Source organism: Spinacia oleracea, chromosome 2 (assembly GCF_020520425.1).
Source record: "Spinacia oleracea cultivar Varoflay chromosome 2, BTI_SOV_V1, whole genome shotgun sequence".
In the NCBI taxonomy this organism is placed as follows: Eukaryota; Viridiplantae; Streptophyta; class Magnoliopsida; order Caryophyllales; family Amaranthaceae; genus Spinacia; species Spinacia oleracea.
Genome location: NC_079488.1, coordinates 73776443 through 73789459, shown reverse-complemented (window position 1 = coordinate 73789459; position 13017 = coordinate 73776443). Strand labels below are relative to the sequence as shown.

Genomic DNA, 13017 nt, shown 5'->3' with positions numbered 1-13017 from the left:
CTGGGAACGCCGAAGATTCACAGAAAGGAGTAGAAACAGAAAAAGGCGAAAACGGAAAACAAATTACCTTGCCAGAAGCGGAAATTGCCGATGAAGTGAACGAAGTAACGTCCCGTAGTAAATTCACAATGAATATGCAAAGATCTGAAGAAAACACCCAAAGAAATTGCCGGAATTCTGAAGATATGAAAACGTTTGAGTGAATAAAGTTTGAAATGAAGAAAAAGATGCGGTATTTATAGGCCACGTCCTAAAAACCGCCCAACTTCCACACCCCACACTTGTCACTCATCCGCGAACCCGCATCATCTTCCCTTCGAAAAAAGAGAAGACCTTTGGACTTCCCATAGTTGGAAACCCACCCATTTAATGCAAAATGGGCCGGGTCTAGGGGCATGTTGTTTGGGCTCCCAATTGAATATCAATTGGGCCATTAAGTCCAAAGCCCAAGGGCTCACAGCAACAACATCAAACCCACTACAGTCAAAAAGGCTATTCAGCCGCCAATCAAGGCCCAAGACCCACTTGCAATAAATAACCTAAGGGCATTTATTGTACAAACACTATAAATAAGCCGTCATGGCTCACTTACCAAGGTACGTCCATTTCACGCCTTAAGACTACTCTTCTAGGGAATTTCTCTCTCTAGAATCCGAGCATTGTTCTTACTTAGGCATCGGAGGGGCTTTCCTCGGAAACACCCCCGAGGCTAGTAACTTGTTTATTGTGCAGATTGATTTGGACACAACACATTCGAGCTAGCAAGATCTTCAACACACACAAAAAGGGCCTTCATTCGAAACCCATTGTTTCATCTATTTCAACACCGGAACAATTACCATATTGGTTGATTAACTATAAAAGTTCAATTAATTTATACGGACTGCGTAACTAAGAGTAGAATTGTTTTCCATCAAATAATTGTTTTTCAACTGACGGGCAATAAACTAGTTTTCCGTAATACGCAACTTTTGTACAGCCCAGTAGGCAGTAGCCCACTAACAATTGGAAAATGCCGTTTATTTTCGCGCCATTTTCTTATATTTTTTGGCTGGTAAATTGGAATTGCTTTAGATACTCTCTCGCTCCCTCTCCCACTCTCTTTTTCCCCCTCTCTTTCTAGGGTTTTACAAAAAAAAAAACTGGAAAGCAAATCTTCGTCTCATAATCTCATCTCAGCTTACCAGGTAAAGCTCTTCTCTCTCTCCGGAATTGCAATTTGCCCTTTTTTCATTAATTTCCTCTTGTCGAACTTTGATGTTTGTTTTTTCAATTTCTGGCACATTTGAAATTATCAATCGGTCAGTTCTAGCGTCGTTCCGTAAATGTTGAGGGATTTCCGTCCATTTTTCTTATACCCAGAAGTTAAAGAAATTCTAGCAACTACTCAATGAATTTTGAGGGATTTCCGTCCATTTTTTTAAATGAAGTTTTTTCTTCTTTTCTTTAGGGAGTATATACTATAATCGCCTGTTTCTGGAGGTTGAATACTTTTGATCTGCCTGAATCTGTATTATCTACTCCGTACCTGTAATTTAGTAACGATCCGCTTTCGAATATGCATGTCATTTATGGCTAACGCCCTGCTGAATGGGGCTTTAACAGAATTTTAGGGATGAATGGATGATGGTGAAATGGTGATTGCAATTGGTACATTGGAGCTTATACGACATTTTCTCCACCAAGTTCCGTCACCATTTTCTAAATTGCCACTGTTTTTTTTATCTGTTTTGATTAACACCAAAAATGTCAGCTTTACTAAAAACCACATATTTTTGCTTTTGATTTATGAAAATGTAAAATATTAGTGAAATTCATTTGTTGTTGCTGAGGAAACTTGGTTAGAAATATGTTCTCAACATTTGAGTTCTGCAAATTGTGCTTACTGCTCGGATAGTTCAATAAGGATTGAAAAACTTAGGAAGCAAAATTTGCACTTAGAAATAAGATTTACATACACATGAGTTACATGACCCCATACAGAACTTAGGCTCCAGTTGTTTATGCGGTAACCATTTTCAAAGGAAAATGAATTTCCATGGAAAGCATTTTCAAGGGAAAATATCATGGGAAACTAGTTTTCCTTTGTTTGTTTCGTTGCAACAAAAGGTTATGGAGAAAAAAAAATAGAAGTAGAAAGCAGAGATGGGTAGGAGGAGAGAAAAAGAAATAAGTATAAAGAATTAGAGAGGAAAATGCGTCATTCCTTCTTTTCAAAAGAAAAATTGTGTTCCACTCTTAACAAAATAAACAAAGGGAAATGGGAAAATATTTTCCGGGAAAATGTTTTCTTTCAAAAGAAACGGGCCTAAATATAGGAGTGTATGACATGATTCATTTGCTCAACTGCTCGTTTTCTTGGTAATTTCTAAAATGGGCAGCCATTTAAAATAAAAAAAACTTCCTGCCTCCTATTTCCTTTGAATTCTGTCACATATTAAGTACGGAGTACAAGTGATTTGAGTTTCATTTTACAATCAAAGGTTAAAACATGACAGTACTAGTACGAATGAATGAATGTATTATGATATGTGGTTAGTTTTGTATTGTTGTACTTATTAGTTTCGTCCTGTAAATAGGTTTCTTCAAATTACTAGAAACTGGTATCCACTACCCAGGTTGCACAAGATGGCTGATATGCCAAGGCAAGATGACTTGACCAATGAGGAGGAAGTTCTGAATTCTGTCTTACCATCCAAAAGGTCAGCTGACAAAGCTTCCCCGGATTGTGTAAAGAAACAGAAGGCATTGGACAAGGAGGCCCACTGTAATGCTGTACATGAACAGGTACTTTTTACCTTACTAATTCTCGAAACGCTCCATTTACTCCCACAGTCCTACTTCTCTCACTTCCAAGCTGGAAGTTGTGGCTTTTGTTAAAATGAAGAGTTCTATGTTTTTGTTTTCTTTCTTTCTGTTTTTCCTCAATATTGAACTAGATGTAAAATAACTTGATGTTATGATCATGCAGGGTGATGCGTTCTCTGAAAAGTTGTGTCCGCCAGTCGTACCAGAAGACGAGATTCAATCCCAAATTGGAACTCACGATCCACCCCCTGCAGAATCTCTTCTGTCATGTGATTACTGGGATTCGGAATTGAATTGTCAAAATAAAGATGCAGAATGGCTTGTTACTGTTCAGAATTTCACCTTTGATCCAGTCATACTGAGGAGAGAATTGGCCAGAATGGTTATACTACATGAGTACCCTCTGTCTGTGGTTGATCACATAGGGTTTAGGGACTTCTTGCACAAACTTAATCCGTTATTTGGAATGGTTTCTCAAAACACTGTCGAGAACGACATAATGAAAATCTTCAAATTCGAGAGGTGCATAGCTTACACTGTATTGCATGAAAGTTCTTCAGGTAGGGTTGCTATTACAACGAAAGTGTGGACTTCTAGTGATGGAAATCGGAAATTCTTGGCCATCACAGGACATGTAATTGATGAAGACTGGAAAAGACAATCTTTTATCATGAGGTGAATTCACTGTTCATTTTCCAATGTCAAAGATCTGTCTTTATCAAAGCTGTGAACTATATTGTCTATATATATGTTTCATGTCTCAGTTCCAACCAACTATTTCTCTGCTTGCTGCAGGTTTGCGAACGTGCCTCTACCTTGTACAAATAAGTCAATTAGTAAGGTCATTCTAGATTGTTTCTCATACTTCGAAATTTACAAAAAGCTCTCAACGATAACAGTTGATAGTTACACTTCTGATGATGGGCTTATTGACTGTCTAGTGGATAACAAGCTTCCGGGGAATGAACTCCTTTACAAAGAAAAATTATTCCGGTTGCCATGTTTTGCTCATACGTTGAGTATGATGGTGGAAGATGGATTTGACATGGTTAGGCATATAATTGAAAAAATTCAAGATAGTATCATGTTTTGGACATCATCACCTGAAAGAGAACTGACATTTGAGAAAGCCGCTTCTAAGTTGGGTGTAAGCACTACAACAAAGTTGGTGCTTGATTATGGGTTGAATTGGAGTTCAACATTCTTGATGCTGCAAGATTCATTTATTTTCAAGGATGTTTTTTCTCTCTTGGGACAGCAGGAATCTCAATACGATTCTTTGCTTACCACGGAGGAATGGGATTTAGCCCAGGAAGTGTGCAACAGATTGCAATTTCTGTATGATGAGATGAAGACTTTGGCAAACTGTCCTGCTGCTTGCATGTATCTAATGCACTTGTGTATTATGAAACTGACTTTAACTGACTGGCTCAAATGTGAGGTTCCAGGGATTAAAGAGATGGCCTCAAAGATGATAGAGAAGTTCGATAAGTACTGGTTTGCAGCACGTGATATGCTAGGAGTAGCAGCTATATTTCACCCTAAATATCGTTTTTTCCCCCTGAAGTATTTTTTTCCAATAATTTACGGAGATGAAGGTGAAAGTGAGGTTGAAAGGATTCGCCAGATTTTCTACCGTATATTTAATGAATACAAGAATTCTCTTCCCATTGATGAACCGAGTGATGAGGAATTACGGTCACGTCTGTCTCATACAGATTACATGTTCATGATTTATATGAGAGAACAGAAGAAGAAAGAACCTGAACCATGCGAGGTGGACTTGTACTTAAAAGCGTACTTCGATCAAGAAGCAGAAGATTTTGATATCTTGTCTTGGTGGGGTGGAAAGAAACAATATCCTGCCTTGCAAAAGATGGCAAAAGATATCCTAGCTATTCCAATATTGTCAGTTGATGTAGAGAATGCATTTGATATTGGTGATAAGATTTTGGGTGCAAATCGGTGCAGACTTCGTCCAACAATGGTTGAGGCACTGATGTGTACTCAGAGTTGGATTAGAAGACGCAAACGCTTGGATTCAAAAGGTAAACAGTCGAGTTGTAGGAAATCCAGTAAAATCTTACTGATTTACCACATTATAATCCTAAACTTCATTTTTATTTTTATTGGATAATGCTGATAATCACACTCCCACTTTGTCTGTGTCTGCAGTTTCATCTTCTGCTGTGAATTTGCATTCTTTCGGTACAATCTTTGATGATGCTTATGCTGAGAAGGGAATAATAATTAAGGTAAACTTGAGTTCTGTTTAAATACTCATATAGCGATATTGTTATCGTTCTCTTGAACTGAAGTTTCAAATTCATATAATATTGTCTTTCAGGAAAACACTGCAGGGTCAGGTGTGGAATTTGAATGTGGTGTATGGTCTAAATGAAGCTGCTGCAGAATTGGTCACTGTTAACTTTCGGAAATCTTGTTCAAAGGTTAATCTGTTTGTACATGTATGTTTAACTTATGGAATTTTGTTTGTAGAAGCTCATTGCAAACTGGTGATGTAGTAGGCTTCACACAACAATAGTGGAGACACTTATGAGTTATGATGTAATGAGGTGTATGTTTAACTTATGTGTTTCTAGAGAGGGGCTCGAATAAAGGTATTTCAATTACATTCCCTAATACGAAGTACTTGTATTAAATAACTGACTATGAACTCAAAAGTACAATAAGTTGGTACATAAGATAAAAACACAGTGATGATGGTTAACCATAAAGTAAAAAATTCCTACTAACTTTTTTGAGGGAGATTGTAAATTCAAAGTCTAAGAATTTATATAATCAATAAAAAGTAAGCGTTTGCGAAATGTGTAGCTTTTCTTGGCCCCCAAATGTAAACTAAACCGTATCAATAAGACTGTAATCGACTAACTGAACTAATCAGATCTTGGTTAGTGGTTAAATATAATACTATAGCATATGCATGAATCATGATAGGCGGTATGTTTGAATCCCTATCTCCCCTTTGTAATTTGTATTGTAAGAAATTCTAAAAGTAACTAAAAGTTATTCCGTTAATAATAATAATGAAAAAAAAAACGAAGCTATCTAAGGATTATAATATACTTCCTCCGTTTCGGAAATATCGCACCATTTAATTTTTATATTATTCACGCTATCACTTTGGCCATTTGTTGTGATTCGTACGTAAGAAAATTTTAGTCATGTGAGATCATGTTAGATTCCCATCGATAAATATTTTCTAAATATTAATATTTTATAATTTTTACTTTTATAATTTTTACTTGTGCACGATTTTAGATATTAGAGCATCTACAATGGTAAGCTAATTTCTAAATTAGCTTGTCATGCCACATAATATTCCAAGCTACTTCCCTTTCTAGCTAGTTAGTACCCTAGTGGTTAACTACTAGCTTGATATTTAATGTAATCACATTTGTCAATCAATATTTTAATTTAATTTAATTTAATTTAATATTATTTCATTGGCCAAGTTTTTTCAACTAAATTAGCTAATTTGCTTGGCCAAGCTAATTTATTATTTCAACTCCAATGGTCAAGCTAGTAGCTTGGAATTTCTAAAAATTGCAAGCAAGTCCCTAGCTACAACCATTGGAGATGCTCTTAAGAGTCAAAGTAATGGTTAGAAGAATAAAAGTCAACCATGGTGCAATATTTTCGAAACGGAGGAAGTAATAAAAAATGTGGTTAAGAATTATTTCAATATTGAGCAATGTACAATATGAAGTAATTTTATTACCAGGACCGAATAGCGGGAATACGAGATATTTTGCAAAAAGAACTTCAAAAAAATAGAAACACAATTTGAACGAAGAGTACTTTAAGCATTGTTCTTAAAATGAAAGCCCTAAAATTGACATGTTCAGCTACTTCACTCTCCGTCTTTCTCTCTCCGGGAGCACCAATTGCCGAGCAGGTATTGCATTTTGCTAATTTACTGTAAAATTTATCGTTTCAATGTCAATGCTTATATTCATGTTAACTCTGCTTTTCAACTTTTGAGGATATTTCGCTAGTTTTTGAGGATTTTTTGTATCAATTTCTTGTCAATTCGAAATCACCAGGCTATTTGTTCTAGTTTTAGGGTTTTAGCGTTCAATTTTATTGCCATACCCAGAAAAAGATCCAAAATTTTATGCAATCGGATTATTACTCTAAAATTGAAATCATTTAACCACAACTTTACGTAAGATTGGTTCATTAGTGCCCTAGGTTTCTCTTTTTTTGTTTGTTTTGTTTAACTGTTGGAAATTTGGGAAAATTTGCATTCTCTGTGGATGCTACAATCTCCAAGAGACTGAACACTTCAAATTTTCCGTTTTTTGTTTGGGAAAGTTACTTCTAGACGAGGTCATTTGGTTGATATCGGGAAGTAGAACTTTGTAGGAAGAAGCTTTTCCCATGTATAAATATTTCCTAGTAAGTGGATGATATTGTTTGGTTAAATACGGGAAGTAAATTCCCATGGAAAATTCCACTTACCTGGGAGAACCTACGTAAACAACTTACTTCATTTTGTAGGAAGTAGAACTTCCTAGGAAGTGTGACTTCCAATATTTTTGATGACTAAACAATACTCTAATCTTCCACTTCCTAGGAAGTCATACTTCCTGTGGTTTTTCATGTCTAGTAACTCAACTTTGAAGTTGAACGAAACATTGACACTATGACAAAAAATGGCACGAAGTTTGCATCTTAATACAACTAATAACTCAATTGTCATTAGACGTTTGAGGTTTTGTCAGTAATGTGACGGACTGACGGGACAATAATATATTTTTTTTCTTCATATTATGACAAAAACTATCACAAAGTTGGCAACTTTCTACAACCAGTAGCACTAAATTGTATTCTTATTTGAGTTTATAAGTCTTTTGTGGTGCTATTAATGTACTTAAAAGGTGTATTGGTTGTGGAAAATTACCTGTCTTGTTTTTGTTAGTGTCAAGTTATTGTCGGAGCTTTTAGACAGTCCAAAGTTCTGGTTGAAGTAATTTTCCTTTTAAAAAATCTTCGTTTTGTACAAAGAAACAACACTTTTAAACGAACATGTTACTTCTGGTCTTCCAAATGGGGCCAGGCAGAATTTTATGGATGAAACTGCTTTCTGTGGACGAAACAATTGTGATGGCGGCAATTGCAGTTTGTTTTTTTGTAGAGCTTAGTTGACATTTTGTCTAGATCAAACTTAATGGCACAAATACGTTTTTTCACTCTTCTTCAAATGTATTTTTACAGGCTGAGATATTACCAAAACGTCGATACTCTTTGGAAAAAGTAACACAGTAATGCTACCATGTACCTTATAACTTAGTGAGTTAGTGGCATTGTTGTGGTGTTTTACAGATGATAGTGGCATTGTTGTGGTGTTTTACAAATGATAGTGGCATTTTTGTGCTTATGTAATAATAGTGAAATAAGTGAACAAACTAAATTATAACGGCACTCTTATGAAAAGTGACAAACTCAATAGCACGAATATGTTTTTACTTTATTTTCTTGGTAAATGTAAAATATTTCTCAAATTCATTAGCTCTTCCTTAGAAAATCTGCCTGATTATGAGCTCTGAAGGTTTTAAAGTCTTTTAATTGAAAAGAATGTTCTTATAAAGCCATTTGTTTGAAGGAAAAATAAGTTTTTGCTTATTTCTCAATTGGTCTATGCCAAGGCGGATTAAAACGGTTAAATTAAATAGGGTGAAAACACTGTATCATAGAAATAGGATTACATAGATCCGACCCTGGCCATTGCTTAATGTCATAACTTTGTTCATTTACTCGATGATCTTGCTTTGGTAGTTACTAACATTCTCCCTTCCCCCTTATTGCCTCCTTTTACCTGTTTTATGTCACATGTTCAGTAAAAGAACGTTGAATGCCATTTTACAGATATTAGTTGGTGAAGTTTGAAGAAAGTTTGCAAGTCTTACAACATGGCACAATCAAACTGTTGCTTGCATGACCATGATATGTTAGTAGATGAGGTCTTCTCTCCCATACAAGAGCTCTTTTATTACTCCTTATTTTGTTTATGTTTCTTCCTACATTCTATCTAAATGTAACAACACTTGATCCTATGATCACGCAGGATGATGAGTTCTTTGAAGAGTCGGTCTGCCAGCCAACATCAGAAGAAAAAATACAGCGTCAAATTGACAAAATTGCACTATGTCCTGTGAGTTGTTATGAGTCTGTGTCCCTTCATTCAGCGGATTACTTTGATTCATCTACCATTGTTAGTAAATGTGTAGAGCGGCTTGTTACTGTTTCAAAATTTACCATCAATCCAATAAGAATGAGAAGAGAGTTGGCCAAAATGATTGTATTACATGAATATCCTCTCTCCATGGTTAATCACGTAGGGTTTAGGGACTTCTTGTGCAAACTTAATCCTTCATTTAGGATGGTTTCTCAAAAGACTGTTGAGAACGACATAAAGAAAATCTTCAAATTTGAGAAGTGCATGGCACATGGTGACTTGAGTGCAAAATCTCCAGGTAGGGTTGCTGTTACAACAAAAATGTGGACTTCTAGTGATGAAAATCGGAGATTCTTGGCTATCACAGGACACATAATTGATGAAGACTGGAAAAGACAATCTTTTATCCTGAGGTTAATACTAAGTTACTAACTACCGTCTATTCTACAATATCATACTCCCTCCGTTCCTAAATAAGTGTCACTTATGGGGAGTGACACGGTAATTAATAAATTTGTGAAGTGTGTAAGAAAAATAATGATTGTGAGTGTTTTTTTGGGGAAATGATAAAGTAGGTAATTGTTTATTGATAAAGTACAAATAAAAGTAGATGTGGGATTGAAAAGTAGGAAAAGTGTAGAATGTGTAAGAAAAAGTAATAATGATTTATGAAAAAGTGAGAAAAATGTGTGGAAAAGTAGGAAAGTGTATGTTCAAAAATGGAAAGTGGACACTTATAAGTTATAAGGGAACGCCATAAAAGGAAAAGTGACACTTATTTAGGAACGGAGGGAGTATCTGTTTTACCATAACTGTAAACATATGTGTTTCACGTTTATTGCAGTAGCATCACATGTCTTGTCTCTGCTTGCTGCAGGTTTGCCAATGTGCCATTCTTTGGTACAAATCAGTCAATTTGCAAGGTCATTCTGGATTGTTTCTCATTTTTCGATGTGGATAAAAAACTATCAACCATGACAGTTGATAGTTACACTACTAGTGACGAGCTTATTGACCTTATGATGGATAGACTCTCAGCAAATGAGCTCCCTTTTAGAGGAAAATTATTTCGGCTACCATGTTTTGCTCATACTTTGGGCCTGATGGTGCAGGATGCACTTGACGTGGTTAGGCATGTGATTGAGAAAATACGTGATAGTATTATGTTTTGGACATCATCACCAGAAAGAGAAATGATATTTGAGAAAGCTGCTTGTGAAGTGGGTTTAAGCACTCCAACAAAGTTGGTGCTTGATTATGGGTTAAGTTGGAGTTCAACGTACTTGATGCTGCAAGATTCATTTCTTCTCAAGGATGTCTTTTCTCACTTGGGACATCAGAAATCCTTGCCTAGTAAGGAAGAATGGGATTTAGTCAGGGAAGTGTGCGACAGGTTAAAATTGCTTTATGATCAGATGAAGTCTTTGGCTGACTGTCCTGTTGCTTGTATGTATCTTATACATATATGCGAAATTAAAGTGAATTTATTGGAGTGGCTCAATTGTGAGGCTCCATTGATTAAAGAGCTGGCCTCAAAGATGTTAAAGAAGTTTGACAAGTATTGGTTAGAAGCACGTGATATTCTTGGAGTAGCAACTATATTTCACCCCCAGTTACGATTTAAACCACTGAAGCACTACTTTGAAAAAATTTATGGGAATGAAGCTGAAAATGAGGTTGATAGGATTCGCCAGATTTTCTATGATTTGTTCAAAGAGTACAAGAGTTCCCTAACCAAGCATAAAAAAAATGACGAGGACTTGTCCTCACGACAGTCTTTCTCATATCTCTTTTTTAAACAACTGGAGGAGGAAGAATCTGAACTGTGTGAGGTGGACTACTACTTGAATGCCAGAGTAGGGAAAATGAAAGCTTCTGATATCTTGTCTTGGTGGAAGGTTAATCCGCACTCGCATTCTGTCTTGTATAAGATGGCACGAGATATCCTTGCTATTCCAGTTTTTGCAGTTGATGTAGAGGATGCTTTTGATGTTGGTGATAAAATTTTGGGTGCAAATCGTAGCAGACTTCATCCAACTATGGTTGAGGCATTGATATGCTCTCAGAAGTTGATCAGGAGAAGGGAACACTCGGAATCCAAAGGTAAACTAAGTTAAAAGGAAAATATAAAGTGATACAAGTTTACCACATTCCAACACTCCATATTATCCAGTTTCACTCTAATCTTTTGGGATAATGCATGTTTATTTATGTGCAGCTTCATCATCAGCCAATAGTTTGCATTCACTAGGTACAATTTATGATGATGCTAACTTTGAGGATGGATGTATTTTAAAGGTAACCTCAATACTACAGTATCAATCTAAATATATGCACATAGTTATCACTATCTTGAACGAATCTTGATTGTCTAACATTGTCTAACATTGTCTCTCAGGCCAAGTCTGTAGAAACAGGTAATGAATGTGGCGATGAGCACTTAGAATCAGCCAAATGAGTGATAACAGAGACTGGCTCAGTGATTGCTTCCCGAACTTTTGCTCAAGTGTTCGGCTATTGTTACATGTATGTTTGGTGAGAATGAGTTTGGATGAGCACTTCTATCAGTCAAATGAGTGATTACAGACACAGACTCATTAATAGCTGCCCGAACTGTTGTTGGAGTGTTCGGCCATTATTATATGTATATGTTTGGTGAGAAGGAGTTGGATGTTGCAGAAGCTGGTAATAAACCTGTGAAGTAGAATTCTTGCACTTTGTGCAGGGTTGGAGGTATTGATGTGTATTTAAATGATTGACTCAAAGATGTAAACACTCAAATTCAAATTTTAAAAGTGGGGAAGTAGAAAGTCTTTCAGTTTAAGCATCAACTCTTATGACCTCTTTCCCTTTTCTCTATATCAGCGGTTGCGCCGTTGCGAGGTTGTGGTATTGTGGATTTTTGGGGATGACGAAGCGGAAGTGTGGTGGCGCCTTGGCCACAACGAAGAGGGTTCAAAATGGCTAGGGCTTTGGTTGTGATGGTCCATTACAGCAAGATTAGTGCTGGTCTGAGAGCAATAGTCTTATTGAGTATTAACCTAAGACCTTCCATTTAAATGGAAGAGTATGACAAAAGTATGAGCAAGAGTCTTGGAATTCCAAGACTCTACTCAGACGTTTAAATTGTAAATTGAATCTTATTATTCTTATTTTTTATTTTTTATTTTTTTATGAGTACGAGGGGTGAAGTGGAAAAATTAAGTAAATCTGAAAGGGTCTAGACAAGAATCTGATTGATAAAATGATAATGTAGAAGTCTTAGCTTATACTAGCGCTAATCTTGCTCAGCATTCCATGTACTCTTTTTTTTTTTTGACAGACATGTACTCAATAGTCAATATGATATCAAATACTTAGTTGATTCTAAAATGACGGGGATTGGGGGGCTTTTTAATAATGTTCTAAAGTTTTTACTATTTTTTTGGGATATGAAGACTTACTTTCTTACCGCTCTTAACAAAATATTTTTACTTTCTCTTATTTTATTAACCTTTTTGTCCTGCACTCACCACTTTTTTACTTTCTTGCTCTTAATTTTTTCTTTTTTTACACTCATTTTTTTCACGTAGTATTAAGATAAAGAAATGTTCAAACTACAATCTATTGTAGTGAAAATATATACCTATTAATAGTTTTATCTTATTACTTTTAAATTTTCTTCCTTACTCTTTAAAAAGTGGGAACTAAGTTACCGTGGCTTATGAACAGTAACAACCCACTTTCCCTCATGCTTCCCTTCTTTATTCTTCTTCCACCTTTTCACTTTCCTTTTCATTCAAGCTTTCTCTTCCCTCTAATTAATGGAGCCCCTCAGTATTTCAATTCATCATCCCAGAAAAATCCTAAGATCACCATCACCATACTTATCTTTTTCTCTCTCCTATTCAGTTTTAATTCTTTAGCCTTTCATGTTCTTGTTCCGAGAAGTATAAGCAACAACCATTAGTTTGGTTGGAGATGAATGAATGAAAGTGTGGTGCGTGGATCAGAAACATCAATCACGG

General features: G+C 35.9%; 2 protein-coding genes across 6 annotated transcripts; both read left to right on the top strand.

Moving 5' to 3' along the window:
- The first annotated feature begins 1058 nt into the window (after positions 1-1058).
- LOC110790759 (zinc finger BED domain-containing protein RICESLEEPER 2) lies at positions 1059-5451 on the top strand. Of its 2 annotated transcripts, none has more exons than XM_021995529.2 (6): positions 1059-1187; positions 2580-2787; positions 2972-3483; positions 3604-4856; positions 4984-5063; positions 5156-5451. In XM_021995529.2, exons 2-6 carry the CDS (start codon positions 2629-2631, stop codon positions 5207-5209), a joined length of 2058 nt encoding a protein of 685 aa, XP_021851221.2. In that variant the 5' UTR covers positions 1059-1187; positions 2580-2628; the 3' UTR covers positions 5210-5451. The 2 variants fall into 2 exon arrangements, with proteins under 2 accessions (XP_021851221.2, XP_056693000.1); XM_056837022.1 differs by having other exon boundaries at positions 1060-1187; positions 2619-2787.
- A 1117-nt stretch (positions 5452-6568) lies between these two features.
- On the top strand, positions 6569-12303 carry LOC110790774 (zinc finger BED domain-containing protein RICESLEEPER 2). 4 transcript variants are annotated; one of them, XM_056837018.1, is made up of 6 exons: positions 6569-6727; positions 8701-8782; positions 8900-8986; positions 9888-11113; positions 11229-11308; positions 11409-12303. In XM_056837018.1, the coding sequence occupies exons 2-6, from the start codon at positions 8745-8747 to the stop codon at positions 11466-11468; spliced, it is 1491 nt and encodes a 496-aa protein (XP_056692996.1). In that variant the 5' UTR covers positions 6569-6727; positions 8701-8744; the 3' UTR covers positions 11469-12303. The 4 variants fall into 4 exon arrangements, with proteins under 4 accessions (XP_056692996.1, XP_021851233.1, XP_056692998.1 ...); XM_021995541.2 differs by having other exon boundaries at positions 8701-8795; positions 8900-9423; XM_056837020.1 differs by having other exon boundaries at positions 6572-6727; positions 8701-8795.
- The last annotated feature ends 714 nt before the right edge of the window (positions 12304-13017 follow it).

Excerpts from the sequence above, each read along its gene's own strand:
- LOC110790759 (XM_021995529.2), top strand. The coding sequence starts at position 2,629 with ATGGCTGATATGCCAAGGCAAGATGACTTGACCAATGAGGAGGAAGTT. Across the intron at positions 3,484-3,603 it reads AGACAATCTTTTATCATGAG|GTTTGCGAACGTGCCTCTAC; the intron begins GTGAATTCACTG and ends TGCTTGCTGCAG. Across the intron at positions 4,857-4,983 it reads CAAACGCTTGGATTCAAAAG|TTTCATCTTCTGCTGTGAAT; the intron begins GTAAACAGTCGA and ends CTGTGTCTGCAG.
- LOC110790774 (XM_021995541.2), top strand. The coding sequence starts at position 8,745 with ATGGCACAATCAAACTGTTGCTTGCATGACCATGATATGTTAGTAGAT. Across the intron at positions 9,424-9,887 it reads AGACAATCTTTTATCCTGAG|GTTTGCCAATGTGCCATTCT; the intron begins GTTAATACTAAG and ends TGCTTGCTGCAG. Across the intron at positions 11,309-11,408 it reads AGGATGGATGTATTTTAAAG|GCCAAGTCTGTAGAAACAGG; the intron begins GTAACCTCAATA and ends ATTGTCTCTCAG.